Source organism: Gobius niger (assembly GCF_951799975.1).
Source record: "Gobius niger genome assembly, chromosome: 1".
NCBI lineage: Eukaryota > Metazoa > Chordata > Actinopteri > Gobiiformes > Gobiidae > Gobius > Gobius niger.
Genome location: NC_136852.1, coordinates 48,491,282 through 48,512,891, shown reverse-complemented (window position 1 = coordinate 48,512,891; position 21,610 = coordinate 48,491,282). Strand labels below are relative to the sequence as shown.

The 21,610-nt window shown below is 40.7% G+C and overlaps 1 protein-coding gene across 1 annotated transcript in view; it reads left to right on the top strand.

Moving 5' to 3' along the window:
• Positions 1–21,610, top strand: part of slc4a5a (solute carrier family 4 member 5a) — a gene marked incomplete at its 3' end in the record, with an annotated part of 62,123 nt that overhangs the window by 10,159 nt on the left and 30,354 nt on the right. Inside the window, 5 exon segments of the mRNA XM_079567144.1 lie at positions 1,748–1,957; positions 11,198–11,330; positions 14,832–14,992; positions 18,012–18,167; positions 20,363–20,485. Of these exon segments, the coding sequence (XP_079423270.1) occupies positions 1,748–1,957; positions 11,198–11,330; positions 14,832–14,992; positions 18,012–18,167; positions 20,363–20,485 (783 nt within the window).

Below are 21,610 nucleotides of genomic sequence, written 5' to 3'. Positions count from 1 at the left end.
GAAGCCAGGCTAATGGCCAGAATCACCTGGCTGGAGTATTCACCTATTGTACATGTTTTTAGTGGTAGTGGAAACCGGAGTACCCGGAGGAAACCTACGCAGACACAGGGAGAACATGCAAACTCTACTTTAATCCACGAAAAATATAAAGAAAAGCCTGTAAATAGGTGGGTCAGGGGACCAAAACCTAAATGGCTGTGGAATTAAACCACCCTATAACAATAAAGTGGTTTTGGTTTCGAGTAACTGCCAAAGTACCAAAAAAAAATCAACTAATTAATCATGGGTTCATCCCAAGCGATTAATTCAACCTCTTAACCGCCACCTGAACTGAGCACATTTCCTCCTGTTCAGCTTTACCCAAATCTAAAAGCGTCTTTAAAAAAGTCAAAATAGCAACAAAAATTAGGCGATGAAAGTGCAACAAAAGAGCGACAAAAACGTAGCGAAAAGCTATGAAAAAGTGATGAAAACCCAACAAGCGATGGAATAAAATGCCAAACAGAGACAACAACTTGAAGAAAAAGATCTATTTGGATGAGTTTTGTAGGTCTTAGCTTTCAAATGAGGCGTTAACAACATTTATGCTGTAAACTTTTACATTTGGTAAAGCTGAACTGTAGAAAATGCACTTGGTTAAGGCGAGTGTTAAGAGGTTAAACGATGAATTTGTATGTATGTATTACGTATGTTTTGAACAATGGGCGAGGAAGCACTTATTTTTGGTCCTGCTGTACATTGCTGCAATACCACCCCCTAGTGGTCAGGGGCGATTTCAGAAGGTTCACTATAAGATGGAAACCAATGGGGACTTTACATGTGTCAAAAAGGCGACAACTCTGAGATGTGCAACAGTCACGGATTCTCTCTTGACTGGAGTAATTCATGTAATTGGGGAGGGGTGAGCAATGACAGTCTACAAATATGGTTCTGACCTAACACATTCTTGAACACAGGTAACCTGAAAACAGAGCACAGCAATACAAATTACAAATTGTAAGCTGTTTTGCTTTTAATGTAGATTTAAGCAAAAGTTTTTACTTTTGTGAGCAAATGCTTTAAATTACAGTGTATTATGTTGGCCTAGTAATTAATATAAATACTAAAATTACATTAAAATAAACAGTGATTAATTGTGATAAGTCTGATTTAAAATCGATTGACAGCGCTAGTTTTGAGACAATAGGTATGACAGGAGGAAGACCTCTGGAGGTGTGAGATTCTCAGTAATAGTTTGGAGTCTGTCACAGGGACAGTTTAAAAGTGATCCATATATGTCTTGTCAAGAGGCCAGACTGAGGTGAGAGCTGCCAGACAGAGGACCATAAGAAAGACGAAAATGTTATGGTTGGTTTAAAATGACCTGGGGACGAAAACTCACTGATTAAAGGAACAGGCCACTGCTTTTGCATACTGAGATATGTTCTTACCTGAGCTTTGGACAAGTTTATTCCACGTTTCTCCTTTTTCAATATGGTTACACGATCCAAGTATAGTTACACAAATTAAACATGTCGATTATCTATGCGCATACAAAGGGTATATTTATAATAATAACACCTTAGGGTGTTATTACTTCCAGCACCAATAAGAGTGTTGACTGTTTGGCCACTTGTACTAGTACATTTGTTCATGTGTTTTTTGAGGTACACCATTATTAATGAAGTCAATCCTTACATTCTATATTCCACTTTTTTGTGGGTGAAATGTCACACAGTAGTTTACAATTTTTACTTCCTGTTCGCAGACCACCAATCCATCTACATCGGCGTGCCAGTACCTCGCGGTTACAGGAGGAAGCGCAGGAGAAGGAGGTCCAGTCGAGAGGGCTCGTCCGACGTGGAGCGGGACAGACACCGCGGACACAGGGCGCAGCCGGACGAGCGCTACCGGGACATCGACCTGGAGGAGGGGCTCATGGACTCCAACGAACCCAGCCTCGCAGACATTAGCCGCAGTGAGTCATCGGTGTCCATGAGATTTCATACAGTTTCTGTGGTTAAAAAAAAGGTCACATAAGTTTATAGACACACTGGGCCAAGTGTCTTGCTCAAGGCCACAGAACATCAACGTTTTCTTAAAGGAATAGGCCACCGTTTTTACATACTGAGATATGTTCTTACCTAACCTTAGTCGAGTTAATATATCCCCGTCTGGTCTTTGTCCGTGCGCTCTGTCACGCAAACGGAGCACATACGCAGACTCTCCCACATGTCATATAGTTCCAAAAAAGCTCACGATAGAAGCTACCAAGCTCTTCCACGTGTTCCCTATTTAAATAAAGTTACGTGAAGTGTTTTCATGCGAAGTATATTTACACAGAAATGTAACATGTCGATTTTATAAGCAGATAAAAAGGGGTACTATATTGTGAGGTGTAATGATACGAGGAGCACAACGTCCGCGCAGTAACTCCTAAAGACTTCCCCCGCTCACTTCCGTCAATAGAAGCTGCGTGACTTGTAGAGAGCTCGCAGAGAACAGTTGAAGAAGCGTGGATAACTTGTGAACAATGCCTTTGACGTGCATCGTGCCGGGCTGTGATAACAAGCAGAAAGTATGTAGTGTAGTAATGTTTCACAGATTTCCAACTCACCCCGGACGACGACACAGGACTCAGGACCTCTACCATGAGGTAGGAATGCGAGAGCACTTTCCGAAAATATATTTTCTGCTCTGTACAAGTCACGCAGCTTCTATTGACGGAAGTGAGCGGGGGAAGTCTTTAGGAGTTACTGTGCGGACGTTGTGCTCCTCGTATCATTACGCCTCACAATATAGTACCCCTTTTTATCTGCTTATAAAATCGACATGTTACATTTCTGTGTAAATATACTTCGCATGAAAACACTTCACGTAACTTTATTTAAATAGGGAACACGTGGAAGAGCTTCTATCGTGAGCTTTTTTGGAGCTATATGACATGTGGGAGAGGCTGCGTATGTGCTCCGTTTGCGTGACAGAGCGCACGGACAAAGACCAGACGGGTATATATTAACTCGACTAAGGTTAGGTAAGAACATATCTCAGTATGTAAAAACGGTGGCCTATTCCTTTAATGCCTCCAGTTACTCTGATGGGTTGTTTTTAAACAACATAATTGATCATGTTGCGCAGCATTCCCTTAAATCAACCTTCCTTGGGGCTATTTATTGCCTTGGTAAGAGTAAAGCAAACTTTTTTGACTTACTATTCATGAAGCTGTAATGTTGTCTTTTATTTATTAATGCCAGTGGAAAATTGTGGAATAATGCTCTTAAATCTTTAATTAACTCTACCGACATGTCTCTCCGTTTGTCTCCACTGTCCCAGCTGTGAATTTGTGAAAGCCTTAATGTGGCACAACTTTTCCCTTAATACTCCTCACAGTTTCCTGATACGGGTTTGGAGCAGCGTGAACAGAGCCTGTCTGCAGCAGCTGCTATTAGGGCTTTTGTCTTATCCGTATAATTATGGCTCTGAATGACATTACGTAACATTGCAATGGAGCTATTCTTAAAATCTAGAGCTTTAAAATGTTGTTGCTTTGTTTGGATGAAAAAGGATGTTCTTAATCTCAAGGCCAAATGCGGAGACATGGCGAGACCGGATGTACGGGGACGTCAGAGATCAAACAATACACAGGGAGCTCTATCTATCTGTCAGGTCACAATCAATACTACTCAATATTACAAGTGGCAGTGCCCGCATGCCCTGCATACTGCCACCACAACATCCACTTGCTAAATGTGCTTTTTCTCTTGTGTGCAATGCTTTTATGTAAATAGAAACATAGAAACAGAGCACAGCAATTTCACATTCACATGAAGTTAGTGGTTGTTGTAGACTAGGGGTCACCAACCTTATTTGAGCTGAGGGCTACTTTAAGAGCATTAAGTTGTTCGAGGGCTACCAGTTAAAAACAAATCCTAAAGACTTAAACGTACACTGTTCACTTATAGGATATAGACCCCATATTATATTAAAATAGCTTTATTTTAAACTCATACTGAGTCACAAGAACCGAAATAACTGTAATTTTAAGAATTAGATTCAAGAAAATGAAGTGTTTTACACTTTAGAAAAAGTCCCAAGGGCTACTGGACATGCCCCAAAGGGCCCCTGGGTGCCCGCGGGCACCACGTTGGTGACCCCTGTTGTAGACTGTGTTGTAGTTTTGAGAATGCCCAAGCTAATAAATGTCATGATTGGTTGCAAATTTTCTTTGTACAGAATAGTATTGGCGGGGGGTTGTTTAAAAAACTTATCACTGACAGGTTTTGGAAAAAGGATAGGCTTAAAGTTAAAGTCAGGGACTCCAGGATGGTAAGGCAAGACAAGGCATGTTTATATACGTACACAAGGCAACTCAATGGGAGACCATTTGTGAAGTGCTTGGAGCGCTCCTTCATGGATCCAACTGTTGTTGTGCCCTTGGACAAAGCACTTCACCCACTTTGCCTTTGAAAGACTGTGGTCTGTGAGTGACTGCTGTTCGGAGGGTCCGATGGCACAGATTAGCAGTCACGGTTCTGCTACTCCAGGGCAGCTGTGACTACAACTATGGGGCTAACACTATATTTTTGCTTATTTGGTCAATTGATTGAAACAGTTTAGTGATTGTCCTTGTATGTTCAGTAAAAAGAGGAGAAGGTCCACAACTGCTTTGACAATATAAAGCAATATTTAGTTTATTCAACGTCGCACGTTGACCGTTGCAGCTCGATACGGGCACTTGTTGCAGCCGGGTGAAGTTTCTTCTCTGGTTTAAGTTGATTGATTGTGCTTAGAGTTGTCCAAAAAAAAAAAAAGAGTGTGATCTGTCGGCAGCTGTCAATGCTAGTTCGTCAATATTTTCGAGCCACAGTGACCCTTGTACAGTAATTAACACAATGGCCATGTCCTATAGGTTATCAGCATGCATAGGAAAACCACATGCTGTTCGCCTGCTGAGGTTATAGCCTGCGGCGGATGGAGCTGTTACCCACACAGCTATGAACAAGACACTCATAGCACAATGTAAATGCGCTTTGTTTATGTGATGATATGCAAAGGTGTGTTTTTCTTTCACTGATATACAATATTTCCCTTGCACACAGTTTAACACAAACCAGAGCTTAAAGTATGTCTTTTTTTGCTATCCTTAGTACTAAAAATCCTGACAATATGAAATCATTTAGGCAGGATTGTCGTCGATTGCCTGCAAGGGAAAATATCATCACCCTGTAATGTCAATCCCTTATCAAAATCATACCTGGAGTTGTATTTGGCTTCTTTCACGCAGGTTTATGAAGTTCTGTTTTAAACATTACAATTTGTATTTCCTGGAATTTGTTGCGTGATGGATTGGACCAGAAAGTGTCAACCATATTTTTTAAACCCCATTCTCCATTATGAGATCAATAAAGCCTTATCTTATCTTATCTTATCTTATCTTATCTTATCTTATCTTATCTTATCTTATCTTATCTTATCTTATCTTATCTTATCTTATCATAAACCATCACTAGACCTTAAATCTTGGCTAATATCTTGCTTTAATCATGCTGTATCTACTAATTCTCCCTCCCGCCAGCAGAGGGCGCTCCAAGCAAGATTCCTATAAAAGCATTCTCTGCTCATCAAGTATATTTTCCATGCACACACATTCATTGAAATCGTGCAAAGTCAAACATTGATACTGAAGTGCTCAAAAGCAGGTTAGTAAGGCACAATTATGTAAGATATGTCATCTTTTAGCCACAAGATTATAATGGCAAATTTGTCAATCTACTTCCTATATGAGGTTTAACATGTGTATTTCTTATTTGGTTGTTTTTCTCACAAAACAGTGTAAATCCCATGTCGGTCTCTGCCCTCCATCTGAAATGGTCCAGTTCAATAAAACACGATGACTTAGATTGTGGGAGGAAGCCAGAACAAGCCTACATTAAAGCAATCTCTCACGGGAGATTCAGCCGTCATCCTTTTAGAAAAGGAGGTGGATCGGCAAAACGAAATGTCAAATCCCCACGCAATATTTAAGTGTCAGATTAGGTGACATTTCCAGCTGCAGACCAATGAAAGACACAAGCAGCAATCATTGAGTCTAGAGTTCGGGAAAATCCATTTGTTACCAGGGAGAGTTTGTACCTTAGCCATACACTTTCCATAGACTACCATTAGCTAAAAACTGCATAAAAGTGAAGACAAAAGCTGTGGATCAACTCTGTTAGCTTTTGAGTCACTGGCAAATCCATCTAGCTCTCTGAAGTGTCCAAGTGTTTTAATGTGAACAATAACTCCAGTATTTTACCTTTTAAATCTCCAGGAGTTTATTATAGCTGCAAATCCCATGATGCTTAGCGATATGACATCACCGTCCGGAACTCTATACTGCGAGTATTTGCTGTGAAAGTCAATGGGAATGAATGAATTTTTAATATACATGCAGCAAAGTAGACTGGGCTAAAAAGACTCACTCAGCCATTTTGCGTTCTCAGTAATCAAGGTAGAAATGCCATGAATCTGGGGAGCTCTGTAGTTCTGACATTTAATTACGATACTTGGCAGTCCAAATGTTTCAAGAAAAAAAAAAACATCAACCATCTTGTCCGAGAGCCAGCTGGATAAGGCCTTGATTAATATTTGTATGTGCAGAGAACACATTATCCCCCACATCCAGCAGCACAAGTGGGATGATTTAAGTGGAGTGGCCTCTAGAGCTTCCCTTAATGTTCAACTCAATAAGCAGTGGTTATGTCATAAATTGCCTTTCAGTGGAGTTGGCCTCGGGGATTAATTCTAGTTCTAAATGTCAAATATAATTTCATATAATTGTTGTGAACAGTGTGACTTTAAAGCCACACTGTGTAACATTTCACTTGATGAATATAATTAAATCACTTGTTTCATCAAGGCTGTTTTATTGGGTGAAAAGCGCCACAAAAAACATGATGCGTCTTTACTGTACAGACCTGTCTTGTAACATCTCTGGGAGCGGGACATCACCAGCTCGTCTCCAAGGAGATGTTGCTGCTTTGCTTTGTGTACAGGCAGCCAAACATTAGGTTGAAATGTTAGAAAAATTGCTAAGGGTAGCACATCAGTAGTTCATATATCCAGACAGAAGTACTCACATATTTCTTTATTTGGTTACAACATTAGGTTGAAATGTATTGGCAAAGCTCATTAGGCCTACTCCTGATGCCCCTTGACGTGGCAAATGTGGCAGCCATCTTGTGACTGGCCGGCGAGGCTAATGCCTTTAGCAGACATGTCAGACTCAGGCCTGCGTGATGATTTTTGTAGGGCCTCGATATAATATAATTTTAAAATTGTATTAAAGCCATTAGAAATACATTTCCCATCAGCCCCGGCGCCGATGACACGGCCCCTTCCCAGCGCTGTAGCGATGTTGCTGACAGGGAGGAGAAGACACGGCTTTTTACGGGGGTTTCCCGCGCTTTAAACTTTTTTCTTCTGAAACAGGAGAGAGAGACTGACCGAAGACGAGGAGGGAAACTTTCTTTGTTCAGCGTAACACATACCGGTAGCGAGTATATTTTTCCTAGGATAGTTGGTAGATCAACCAGTCACAATTCATGAGAGTGAAACGTCACACATATATCAACCAATCAGCTAAACCCTGACCCTGCCCTAGCCACTAACCTTAAGGATAGTGGGCTGGTGCCTAATCTTAAATTAGTCTCTGATGAATGTCCACCGTTTACCAACTATCCTAGGAAAAATATTTTTGCGTACCGGTGAAGTTTACATCCACATGACACTGCAAAGCGAACATCATAACTTGCAAGTTCAAGCACTGTAAAAAGTGTCCAAATCTGTGTGTAAAAGCGTCAGGTGGTAACTGTGAAGTGATGTGGCATGTGTCTCGTGCGCTGCATCTGACACACGCCCCTTTCTCTCCATCTCTTTATCTCTTTCCCAGAGTGTGATAAAGCGCTCATTTACGCACGACATCGAGCACAAAGTTAAGTTACGAACAAACAGGACACTGTTCAATAGGTATGTTGCACTGATTAGTCTTGTGTAAGAGGAAATATTCAAATGCTGCACCTAACCACTGTAACAGAAACGTAAAGTGGGACAAATGAAAAGTCCACTCTGATGGAGGACTTTGTCTTTAATTAATAATACATGAGTTATTAGCCAACATGAGCTTACCACAAAAACACAAATTGAGTTTCTGGCCTTTGAGTTGGTGTTTCTAACTTTAAAATATACAACAAATAGAAGACTGACCCCTCAGACACACCAGCCATGTAACGCGCACCGTGTGGAAAAATAGGATTGGTTCTATTTTGAGGACTTGGCTTGTGTGTTGTCCCTGGCACATGTTACGCACAACTTGGTGTGGCCACTCCCATCCACCGTGAATGGTTCTTATAATAATAATAATGCATCGGTTTTATATAGCGCTTTTCTGGACACTCAAAGACGCTTTACATTGCACTATTCATTCACTCCATACTCGGTGGTGGTAAGCTACTATTGTAGCCACAGCTGCCCTGGGGTAGACTGACGGAAGCGAGGCAACCAGTCTGCCTGGTGTTACCAAACGGTCTCCCATCCAAGTACCGACCAGGCCCTTCCCTGCTTAGCTTCCCAGGTCTGACGGGATTATGAAAGCCCCTGGAAGCTTTTAAAAACGTGTCTTGGTAAAGTGCAGTATATTTAAAGGCATAAAAAAGTCACTTAATATTATTATTATCTTATTATTATTATTAATTAGTAATTATTATCTAAAGACGTTTTGTGTGCCTCTCCCACGATCAACACTATGTTTAAATATTTGGCCCCGCTCCAAATGAACTGAACACCCCTGCCCTTAGCAACCAATGCAAGACCAAGAGCAACATTTTTATTGAATCAACAGCAGAATGTGAGAGACACTCATTGTTTGTGATTGGTTGTTTTCCTTCTAAGCCTCGATATCTCAGGCAGGATGAATTTCATTGGTCGCTCCATTCGTTCCCAAGGTTCAGTGGTTAGCATTCATTGTATTACGGTCCCATGTTCAATAACTATTGGTAAAGTAGTGTTAAAAATAGCGGAATAAAATTAAAAAAGTTGATATAAATAGAGCTAAATGATTTGAAGTGTTGGACAGAGGAAAAGCTATATATAGCTAAAGTCTATGCCTCCTATGCATCTGAAAAAACATTTGAAATTACATGCAAAAGATGTAATTTTCTTGCCAGATATGACATGAGGTCAGTCATAATAATCAAAGAGTCATGAAATAACTAAAAATAGATATAAACCGTGTCATGGAAATAAGTGGTGTTTCCATTTGATTACATTGCCCTAGTTTACAAGGGCCAGGCACAAGATGGCCGCCAGAATTGTTGTTTGTTCATGATTACTATGGGTTTTATTCAAGATCTTTGTGTACTGGGTTCACCTCCAAGCATGTAATAAGTAAATAAAAGCTAATAACGGGTTTAGATTCAAATCTTCCTGATGCTGCATTATATTGTTTATTGCTATGTTTCTCAGTTTTCAATCTTACTGTGGACCAAGCCGCTGTATTAGTGCTATACAGTGTTTCCTATACGCTCGTAACACATTTTGTGTCGGGTATCGAGTGCTCCAAGGGGCACCACATCGAGGCCAATGTGGGAAAATAGTGCCTTGTATACAATGAGAACGAAGAGTTATAGAAATGTATAATGCGACTGACAGTACAATATGGAGCAATGTCCATGCTGCGTGGAGAGACTTCACTCACAGCCCGTTCGTACAAAAGACAAAAAACATAATAAATTCATCAGCAAACATGAGTTCAGATGCCCTGGGGGGAAAAAAACGTTTGCATCATGTAGTGTTCTTTTGAAAAACCTCTGTCACATGATTTGTGAGTCTTTCCAGAGGTCATGTTTAAAGCATTTGTTGACTGGAAGATCTTTGGTTTGAGTCCAGGTCACAATGCTAGACTTCTGCAACATCCTAGTCGTGCGCAGTGCTTAATGGAACTTCTCCGTCTAAGCAGTTTTGTCATCATTAAAATAGATTGCACTCACCTCATATTCTTGTTTAAACTCCTTTCCCTGCTCCCCGTGTTGTCTTTTCAAATGCAGTGGCCTTTATTCCTGACCTCATCTATTCAATAAATTATTCCAATTAAAATTAAACAGAGCCTTGCTGGGAACTCATTTATATTGGAGCCCACTTCCCCTGTTACCGACGGATGCATAATGTGTTTGTGTTATAGATTTTCTGTATTAGTTTGACCTCTCACCAAATAAAAGGCACATCCTGTTTGCTTCTGTGTTTGCTGCAGGCCACTAATAACTGTGACATATACGTATGCTACAGTGCAAACATAACAGCAATGCATGGACAAATGTGGTAAATAAGCTAAATAAAAATATGAAAATATGTCATGGAAATGTAGTCTGTTGGTGAGATAGAAACAATAAACAAAAGCATGTTTTTTTAAAGGTGGCAACAAGTCAATTGTAATGCAAAATAATTCTCAACATTATGCAGGTCGTCTCACGATTGGAAGGTCAGGGGTTTGAATCTCAGCTCCTGCAGGTGCCTACTGTTGTTGTGTCATTGGGCAAGACACTTCACCCACTTTGCCTCCAGTGTCTGTGTACATTGGTGTATGAATGAGAGTGTGAATGGGTGAGTGGTTCCTTGCTCTTAAGCGCTTTGGGCCAAATGAAGATAGTAAAGCGCTCTATAATTTGAGACCATTTACTGTTCAGTCTTAGGTGTCTTGACAAAGACTGTTCTGTCTTTAGGGCAGGGGTCCCCAAATGGCGGACCTGGGTCCAGATCCGGACCTCCAGAGGCTTTAGTCCGGACCCCAAAGCCTTTTCATCCTCTCAATATACTTAATTTGTAAGGCCGAATTAAAATTATCTAAACAATTTATATCATATTTAAATAAGATGGAAACATTTTTGATTCATTGATCAGTTCTGCTTTGTAAAACTGTGTTCATGTTTTAAAATGTTCAAGAGCAATGACTGCATATGTCCGAACCCTGGACATATGTCGAAAGTTTCGAAAGAAAGGTTTGCGGACGTCGAGGAGTGACAAAAGTCGAGGCTTAGCCGAGGGAGACGGAAATTTGTTATAGAATCACGTTTGTTTTTTCCCTCTTTTTTTTTGCGGAGTTCTGGCGGACTCAAATAAAGTCAAGTTGAAAGTCTGGAGAGCGGTGACAAAGTTACTAAAGACTGAACTCTTTTGTCCTTTGCAGCGGTGTCTCCGGCTGCAGAGAGGCTGCGGTACATTCTGAATGAGGATGACGAGTTTCCGACGCCGACGCTCTTCACAGAAATGGACACTCTGCAGCGGGAGGGGGATGAGCTGGAGTGGAAGGAGTCTGCCAGGTGAATAAAACCAGAGGCAGGGTGCACAACACACTTTAACAGTGCAATTACAATGGAATTAAAGAGGTACTTCAGCAGGTGTTGGAAACAATTACGTGGGCTACACATTGCTTTGTTCTTCAATTTACGTATGTATGTTATTAACTAATGCGGATACGTTGTGGTGTCAGTTCATATGTGAGTTCTCCTCTGTGTTAATGCCTTTCGACAATCACAATGTCTGTATTGCTATAAAATAATTAGCATACATTATTTCTATTAGTTGCGCTCATGTTACAGAATTCAGTTGGAGCAGGTGTCAATACAACTCTATGGGAGAGATGTTTTCCCTGATCATTATTTCATAGTGTTTGGATTCACAAACATGTCAAACTATTCTTATGGCTGAAAGTCCTTTCTACTACTGGCCATCATCACGCACATGGATATTGGCACCACTTTTGGACGCCTTTATGAGGAAATATTTAGACCACAGTTTATATGTGCTGGAAGAGATGACGTGGAACTTTGTGACAGTTTTTGTTTCATATGACTCGGTCTAGGAATTACAGAGAAATTAGCAATAAACTGAAACTAGAAATCTGCATTTTGACATAGTTACGATAGATACCAGCATGGAATTTTCACCTGCCCACCGCCTCAATTTTAAACAATGTCTACGTCACATCAGTAGCGCCAAAAGGTTACCGGCCCTGTTCGGGGATAACCGCAGCTCTCGGTCATTGAAATGAATGAGGAAAGATCATCTAAGAACTTTTAATTTACAAATGAAAAACGTTTTATTTGTTTTATTTATTTACTGAATGTGAAAAGGAAGCCATGGAAGTGACCTGATGCTTCAGATAATTTACAGAGAAGTTCTGTGACTTCATAATGCCATTATTAATGCCAGCTTCAGCTTTTAGTCTGTCCCTTTTATATTATCATTCAATTTAAAATCCTACAGCCCACAATGTAGTTTTGTAGCTTATGAGAGCAAATGGTATATGTTTCATTCAGCAGCTATAGCCTACAAGCTCACTAGCTATAATTAGGCGTAACTCTGAGCACGTTTAGCAGAACTAAGTAACTCATGCCCCTAGAGGCCATGAATGCCACTGCAAGTGTCGTAGCATGTTGTGTTTTTTTTACTCATTTATTGTCCGTGAGAGTCCATTAGTGTGTATTGGTGACTCCGACCCGGTGCAGGGAAAGTTGCAATTGTGGTTTTCTGGACAGAGACACCAGAGGGAGATGAAAGACCCCCCAATCATCCCATCAACACTTTTATTACCCCCAGAGGGACTACGAAAAGGATTTTTTTAATGTAAACAAGTTACTTAGTTCTGCTTTAATAAGTCTGAATATTTACCAATTAAAGACGTCACAAAGTGCATGATACACGGTGAATGTATTATGGGTCAATGTGAAGCCATTTCCCCAATAATGAGCCCTGACAGATTGTAGCAATCGATAAACTCACTCATGGAATTTTCCCCCGAAAAATGAAAAACCTTCCAATGGTATTCTCACAGTGAGTTGATGTGTCTGTAATCAAGAATGGCCATTTTCCTGTGGTGCTGATCACTGGTGTGGAAACGAGAAATGATCCACGTTCCCACAAACACACTGTGTGTAATGCAATTTTTAACTCTTGATTCTCTCTAAAGGGGGTGTGGCTCAGCAAAAGTGCCCAGATGTTGCTCCCATCTATAGGCTCTTTAGAATGTTGCGTCACGTACCCCGAAAGAGGCTCAGTGGTCGGTCAAGCAAATTATTAGTTTTTGCCATCCCTAATTTGTGCATCTTCATCAACCCAGTCCAGTTGAAGTTTTTTGAAAATCTCTACCACCATTTTATTCTGTGTTATTAATCATTCTGTTTTTGTTTAAATCATAACCATAATAATGAAAAAAAAAGTGTTCATTTATTTATGAACAAAAAAAGGCGTTTTAAATTGGAACATGACTCATCTCGCCCCCTTCTTTTCCTAAATGTTTTCAAACAATTTAATTCAGCCTCTGTTTGCAAACTGTAATTTTTCGCCTCGAGCTGGGGACATGACTTTGGTTTAGTAAAAGCCAGACGTGCCCGTGAGAAGCACATTTGAAAACATGACAAAAAGATAATTACTTTCAGATCCGTATCCCCGCAGTGAAACGCGACAGTGAAGCCTCTCCGAAACGGGCGGGAGCTCACCTTTCAAACAGCCATCGACAAACACTGACAGGAAGGAATCCTACGTGGAGATTGAAACAAAGCTGCGCCACGAAGGGACACAGATATGAGTTCAAATTAAACTGATGCGTCACACTTAATATTCAGACAGTGTGATGCCGTGGCCACAAGACAAGAATATTATTTTCTCCAGACAGATCCGCTAGAACTGTCACAATTCTCAAACACACCCACCTCAGGAAATATTTGACCTTCCAAGCACCACCAGGCCTGGGTCAAGATCAAATCAGGACTAAAGTGGGCCACAAATAATGCTAAACTGTACTAAATTCTATCTAAACTGTGTGCAACGTATGACGGTATGAGTGTTTTATTAACAAACATGAATCATTATAGGGGCTCAGACCCCGGTGGAAGACTGAACGAACGATATGGAATGCATGGCTTTGACGAATGATAGCCATGATCTTCCCCGGAGCCTGGACCCTGGTGGTGGTGGAAGAGACCTGGGTTGGCCACTTGATGAGCGGAGCCGAGGAGGAGAAAGGGGTGGAGGAGGGTCGTGGCACGGCTGGCAGACGGCTGAGTGATTGACCAGGGAGCTTAAAAAGGGGATCCTGAGCGATGAACGGCTGGTGAGGGGATGAGCAGCTGCGGTGATTGGCTGTTGTGAAGGTGCGGCTTGAGCGGGGTCCGTGATTGGATGATTGGAGTGCGCTGCCGGTGATGAGGTGATGAATGAATGCAGCTGGTAGGTCTTCCAGGTTGAATTTGCGCATAAGCTTCATTTGTGTATCACGATACAGGTGCCGCGATATGATACGTGTATTGTCACATACTCCGATACGATACATTGCCAATACGATATTGTATATTGAGCACAAGAACAAGAACGGTACTGAATCAGGACTAAAGCATCTCTAGCCTTTTACAAACTTGCACGATCAGATCAGATGGCTCATTCAGGAAGAGCTGCTTATTTGGGCACAGTCCCGTCGCCTCCTCACATCCAAGCGATACTACCGTAGCCCAAGCGGAATAAGCTCCTCGTAAAACCTGTGGACTCCACCACTTGTTCGTGCTTCACTTTTCTTTGTGTTGTTGTGCGTATGAGATCTGGGACGTTTGGGGAGAATTGCAGGGTCTATTTTGCCACGATTGTTAAGAACCAATGCGCTTTTTAAACATGCGCGTACAAAATATGCAGAAGTATCGCCCTCTACATCAGTCTTGTCAGGCCAGGATCTAAAACTCGACTGCTTTGTGGCTGTGTTTACGTTGTGAGTGAAAACCGTTGTGATGTCAGCTGAACCTCATCCTTGTCTTTTCTCCTCCTTTCTTCAGATGGGTGAAGTTCGAGGAGAAGGTGGAGGAGGGAGGAGAGCGGTGGAGTAAACCTCATGTGTCCACGCTGTCCCTGCACAGTCTGTTTGAGCTCAGGACCTGTCTCCAAACGGGAACAGTGCTGCTTGACTTGGACGGATACTCGTTACCGCAGATAGTTGGTAAGATCCCTTATATAATCTACAATGCTGCGTTGTTTTTATATTCAAGGCCACGCTGCGTAACATTTCACCTGGTAAATAGAGTTTAAGGCAAACGTTTATCTCATTAGGGGTGTTTAGTGGTGAAAAATACCTTAAAAAGCATTTGATCCATAACCCTAACTATTTATCATACTATGACAGAGATAGTACGACTGTACAGCTTGATCCAGTATGATAAATAGTGATTTAATGTTATTCTCTTCAGTTACATCCTCCAACAGCTTTGTAATGGTTTCTCCTGCAGATGACCAGGCTGTGGTAAGCATGCATTGTCAGTGGCACAGACAAATGCGTAAGATCCGATTTTGATCATAATCCGGCCTCAAAAGTGCAAGAATAATGAGCCTCAAATGCACTGCTCTGTACAAATTTTGAGCCCAGGGGCACATTTTATTACAAAGCAGGTTTGAAAAATTCTAAAGCATTTCCCATTTTATTGTGAGATTACAATATTATAACATCCTCTACGGCTCCCCATCCGAAACCCTCAATAAACTCCAGTACATCCAAAACTGCCCGCCTCCTCACGCACACTCGCTCCCTTGAACACATCACCCCTGTCCTTCAGAATCTCCACTCCCCGTTCCTCAACACATCCAGTTCCAGGTCCTCCTCATCACTTTCAAAGCCCTCCATAATTTGGCCCCTCCATACCTCACCGGCCTCCTCCACCATCACACTCCATCTCGCTCCCTCCGCTCCTCCAACGCTAACCTCCTGTCCCTCCCCTGTAAGACCAACTCACTGACCCAACCGCTCCGTGCCTGTTCTGACCTCCCCACCTTCAAGAAAGAACTCAAAACCCACCTCTTTAAAAAGGCTTTTAATGTCGAGTAACTGCCCTCTATTTTAATGTGCTCATTTTTATGTGTGATTTTATTATTGTTTTTCTGTGAAGCGTCTTTGAGTGTCTTGAAAAGCGCTATACATGAGATCGCTGGACCATTACACCCCTAAGACACTGACGGTGTTATAAAGCCACAATTTTATCCTAGTAAAACTTTTCTCACACTGTCAAGACAGACATTTGCGCATAGACCCACAAGAAAAACGCGCAGGTATTTACTTTGCTTTGGATAAACTTTAATCGAGCGTGTTTTATGTGAATGTCGAGCGGCAAAGTTTAACCACTAACCATTCCCTGACCGTCCAGACCTGAGAACCTGTTGTCACTGAAGCGTTTGACTTCATTTCTCACTTGAATGTCCCTACTCTGATAAAGACAGAAAAAAAAAAAAAAACCTGCCTAATCTGTGCTGATATTTTGGGAGCCCTCTCGAGGAGCCACACTCCAGTTGACAGGGCTGCGTGTAATTAACTGCACTTCCTTAAGGCGTTACAAAATCAATTAATTTGGTACATTTTATCTATGGCAGCTGTAATGACAATTTAACATGACAGCTTTAATGAAAAGATCGACAAATTAAATGTATTGGAACGCTTTGATCAGTTTACAGGCTCCAAATGAATAAAGATGACTAAAACAAAGATATATAATAGAAACATAATGGGCACATGGCTGTATCGGTTACTGCAAGTTTACCATACACGGACACAGAAACCAAACACACAACAGTCTGCTCTCTATCAGTCTATAGTTATTAATTAAAACTATGGCCTAGTTACAAAATAGTTTTCTGGAGACAATTAAAATGACTGCTTAAGAAACTATATGAATGTACAATATTATGAAATAAATAGTGGTTCCCAACCTTTGTTGTCTCGCGGACACCTTAAAGTGCATATGACATATTAGACACAATTTTTTGCTATACATAGTTAACACAATAAGATTTATCTAAGTATTGTACCCAGCTTTCTTTAGTTTGGCCATTTGATGTGATGTTTATAGTTTCACTTCCTTATTGGACACTGACAGGAAGTGATGATGGACAACAATTTGAAGCCAGGTGATTCTGACCATCAGCCTGGCTCTACATCATGGAGATGGGTCCCCGGGCGCGGCACTGCCGTCGACCACTGCTCCTTACGGGTCGCCCCAGCGGCATCGAAGGATGGGTTAAATGCAGAGGACGACTTTCCCTACGGGGACAATAAAGTATACAAACAAACAAACAAACAAACAAACAAACTGTTGCCGTGCCGACCCTGTTATATCAATCACCTATGGAACTTTACCTTTATCTTTGTCACTTCCTGTCAGCGGCTTAAGAATTCAGTTAGAAATACCTTTTCTGTCCAACATTTCTTCATTAAAATCACTGCTTCACTGGAAAAAAAAAGAAGATAATTCTGCATCTGATGTTGTCCTTCTAAATAAGTCATATTTTCAAAAGCATTCAAACCTGTCACTTTAAGTCTGTCATTTCTACTCAAAGCACACCTTACCTCACGGTGTTATTTAGAAAATGAACTGAACTCAGATTTATGAGTATTTTTGTCGTGTGTTGAGTTCAAATTAAGGCTAAAACACTCTATAATGCAATCTTTTTTACAGGAGAATATCACCAAAATGAACTTTTCTTTTTCAATCCTATTGAAATACAATTCCGTTTCATCTTTTTTTATAAAAAGCCCGCGCTAAACACTGGCGTACCCCTGGTTTTGGAAACTCTGATAGCCTACATATTTTTAATATATATATAATATATATATAGTTTTTAGGACAGCCTTTATGCGCTGTTCATTTATTATCAGTAAGAGAGAGCTAATGGTTTTTATGTGGAGCACTTTGCTCTGTATTTTAAATGTATGAAAAGTGCTGTATTGCTATATACAGTTGCTATATAAGTCTCTGATTGGACTAATTTATTGGTAGTGGAAGGGCTGGATTACCAAAACCAAACATAAACAACTTTTACATCTTGGAAAATTATTTTGTAATTATGACTAAATAAACAACATTGCAATCATTAACATCTGGGGACGTTCTTCACGTCTTTGCATATGGGATATCTACAAAAGGAAAAGAGTTATCATCTTTTATGGTAATGGCTGTTTCCTTTTTGCTTTGCAGATGACATCATTGAGCGACAGATCGAGGAGGGCATGATCACACCAGATTTACGGGACAAGATCTCGTTTGTTTTGCTGAGGAAACATCGGCACCAAACCAAGAAACCAATCCACCGTTCACTGGTCGACATCGGCAAATCCGGCTCGTCCAACGGCAGTGAGTTTTTTCCCCCGTGCTCCAACTGACCGTGTGAATAATAGATGAGGTTTTATTATTGCCTATACCTCCTATTCGGACACCTTATAATATTAGCTACAAGGAAGTCGATAGGTTATGTTCACGTGACATCGTACCGTTGTGAATAAAAGATTGAGGTGAGGGACGGGTCAGTTTTCTATGACCAGAGTTACCAACACCAAAATGTAGAAGCTTTGACCCAATTTGAAATATCTCTGTTGTTACTTATACACATAAAGCAAAAATTGACACAATGTTCAGCTGTCAGTTGACTGGACTTTTACCCACAAAAGTAAGTGTGATCCCAAAACATGTATTTGTTTAAAGAAGAAATATCATGCAAATAGACTGAGCGTTTTAACATTATTCCCATGTCAAAAACATACCAACAGTTTAGTATTATTATCCTTTTACTAAGTTTTCTGTAATCCTGTTCATTTGGTTGTTTCTTCTTCTGCTGAAGCGCTTCCATCTGTGTTTTCTGGATTATGTTGTGTCTTAGATAAAATCTGATTTTTAAAGCCTTTAAACCATCATCCACGTCCATCATCTCGTTCAAGTGCCGTCATGTTTAATTCCCACTTGCAGCCAGTGGGGGGCGCTCCAACCAAACTTTGAGATGCAAACCAACATGTGATGAATCTCCATCTGGCACAGATAAATGATTTCAAGTTATAGTACGTAATATCACAGCTGAAGTGATCAAAAGCAGCTTAATAAGCCAGCGTGGGGAGGTGCGATAGCGAAGCAGTTAGCGTTTGTGCTTCACAGCGAGAAGGTCCCGGGTTCGATTCCCACCTGGACGGGGCCTTTTTGTTTTGCACGTTTTCCCCGTGTCTGGGTAGGTTTCCTCTGGGTACCAGACAGGTGTTTCCTTCCATCAGTTTAAAAAGAATACAAGAATATAGTAATAATAATGATACAAGATATTTCCACTTCTTACCAATATATGCCAATGTAAAATCTGATAATTACATAACATAAGCAAAACCACCAATGACAAAGGCAATACATGTACAGCTCCACTACCTCAAATACTCAATAACACAGTATATTCTCATAATAATCCACAGATCCATTGTGCACAAACAGGTCTTTATGAATAATATATGATGTCATATATTGTGTCAACTCCACTCCCCACTGAGATTTAAGGCGACCGCGTTCGAATATCCGAGATGTATGGTCCAGGTAACATGCATTTCAAGATACTGGAATGTAAATTATTATTATTTTTTTATTTTTTTACCACAATAATAAATTGTATGGCTGTAATTGATCTTTCTCAAAGATTGCATCCATAATCGAAAAATGTATATTCAACATTCATCTTTTTTCCCTCTGCTGAGTTCCAAACAGGGATCCTCGGAGTCCCAGTTGAATTTATAAAACTGGGGTGTTTTTTTTTTTTTTACCATTCTAGCTACTGAGATGTAACAAAAAAGGCAGAGAGCTCCTCAGACTTCGAATATGTATATATTTGTGCAATTATGCAAAATAGAGAGAATATTTCAACACGATTAAAGACTTGAGTTTCTTCTTTACACTTTCCTAAATTTCCCGAAATGTTTGCAAATTGATTATTTTGACCTCATTTGATTTGCAAAAATCTTCTTTTTTCTTATTTCAAGTGAATTTAGATTTCTTAATTAATTATAATATTTTTAGATTAGTTTTTTGCAGCAAGCATGTTCAGAACAAAAAGAAAACGTACTAAGCATATGTAGAAATGTCGAAAGCTAAGTTTATCTCCTGCACATTTTACATTTTCAATTAACCATGGAAATTATTTACATTTAATTTAATTCCAGATTTTGAGATGCACCGGTCCGTTCTTGCATTAATTCATGAATAATGTGCCCCAATTACGCATACATTCGGATGGCGGTGGTAAATAAGCAAATACCACCCGGAGCCCCGTACCCGTTGGTGCCATAAATGTTTGATGAGTTCATTACCGCTGCAGCGTTTCCCGTGGCACATCTCCTACAGATATATTATGATGCCTGACCCCTGACCTCTGGGATGTTTTTATCATTAATTCATTCACAAAAGGACAGTAACAGGACATAGTACGTTTCAATAACAAGACAAGAAAATCTCCAGAGTGTCTCTTTTTTTTTCACCTAAGTTTAATGTCGAACCAATGATATTTGCTTCTGTTTTCGTCCCAGGTCGGAGCGCGGGGCCGAGGGGAGCGGTGGGGGCAGGAGCAGGGCCCGGTCCCGCCCCGAGCTTCAACAGATCGACTGAAGACCTCAGGCTGAAGCAGCAGTCCGGCAACTACGGCCGACTTCGTGAGTGACTGTCCGGACCTATGTGAACGTCTCCCCCTCTACGTAGTGAATCTGTCATTTCATTTTTCAGCTTGCCCGTCCTCTTTACTTACTATATGTTAAATTGACTATGCAATTTGAGTGTCTTACCATGGTAATTTCATAATGTCATAATTTCCTACTTCAGTTCAGTTTTAGCCTTGTTTTGGTCTTGTGTTATATTTTTTGAGGTGTATTACACAAAATTGCCTTTTTAGAGCCTTTAAAGGGACTATACGGAGTTTAAAAATGTTAAAAATGTTTCCTCCCCCTACATGTTTCAACATTGTCCTACGGTGTATAATGAGCCCAGACATATTTACCACAACTGCCTCTAAAATCCTGCACTTTCACTCAAAAAGGTGTTAATTCGGGTCCGAAGTGCCGTCATGCACGAGCTTAATATAGAAGGTGCAGTTACACATATGGCCTGAGGTGGCAGGATTGAGTATAAAATGACAAACTTGCATCTAGCCCCTTTAAGCATGTTACAAAGTTGTTTTCTCGTCAAAAACATACTTTGGAGATGTTTTTACGTCCACTAGCGTATCTTTGAGTGTTCTTTGAATCTTCCCCAGTGGCTATACTTTGCACTGCGGTGGCGGCACCTCAGAGAAAGCTTCTCCTTTGGTCCTATGTATCGAGTCCTTTCATCGCAGGACAAAAACACTCACTATAGCTCTACTACCGTTACACAAGGCAGCCAGTCGATTTTATATAATTTTTTTTCCCCTCTAATTGAGACAGCGAGATCATTTAAAGTGGTCCTGTCAAAATAAATTTAAAAACAGTATTTTGGGTGCCTCAGCTTTGATATTTTACGCTTCATAATTTGAAAATATGTCTCTGTAAGGATTAAATAGGCATAAGTACAGGTGAAGATCTTGCCTGGAGCTCCTCCTGCTGGCGGCTTTAGGAATAATATTCTTAAAAACTAACTTCCAGGTTGGATGTACGGCGTGTGAGCGTGATAAACACACTTCAAGCACAGACCGGCTCATAATCGATCATGTTGGATTATGGGCTTTAAAATTGTGGAGGACATTATATGGGTTTGAACAATGACACAATCAGGAAGTACAGACCGAGGCGCTGACACCGTAGAAG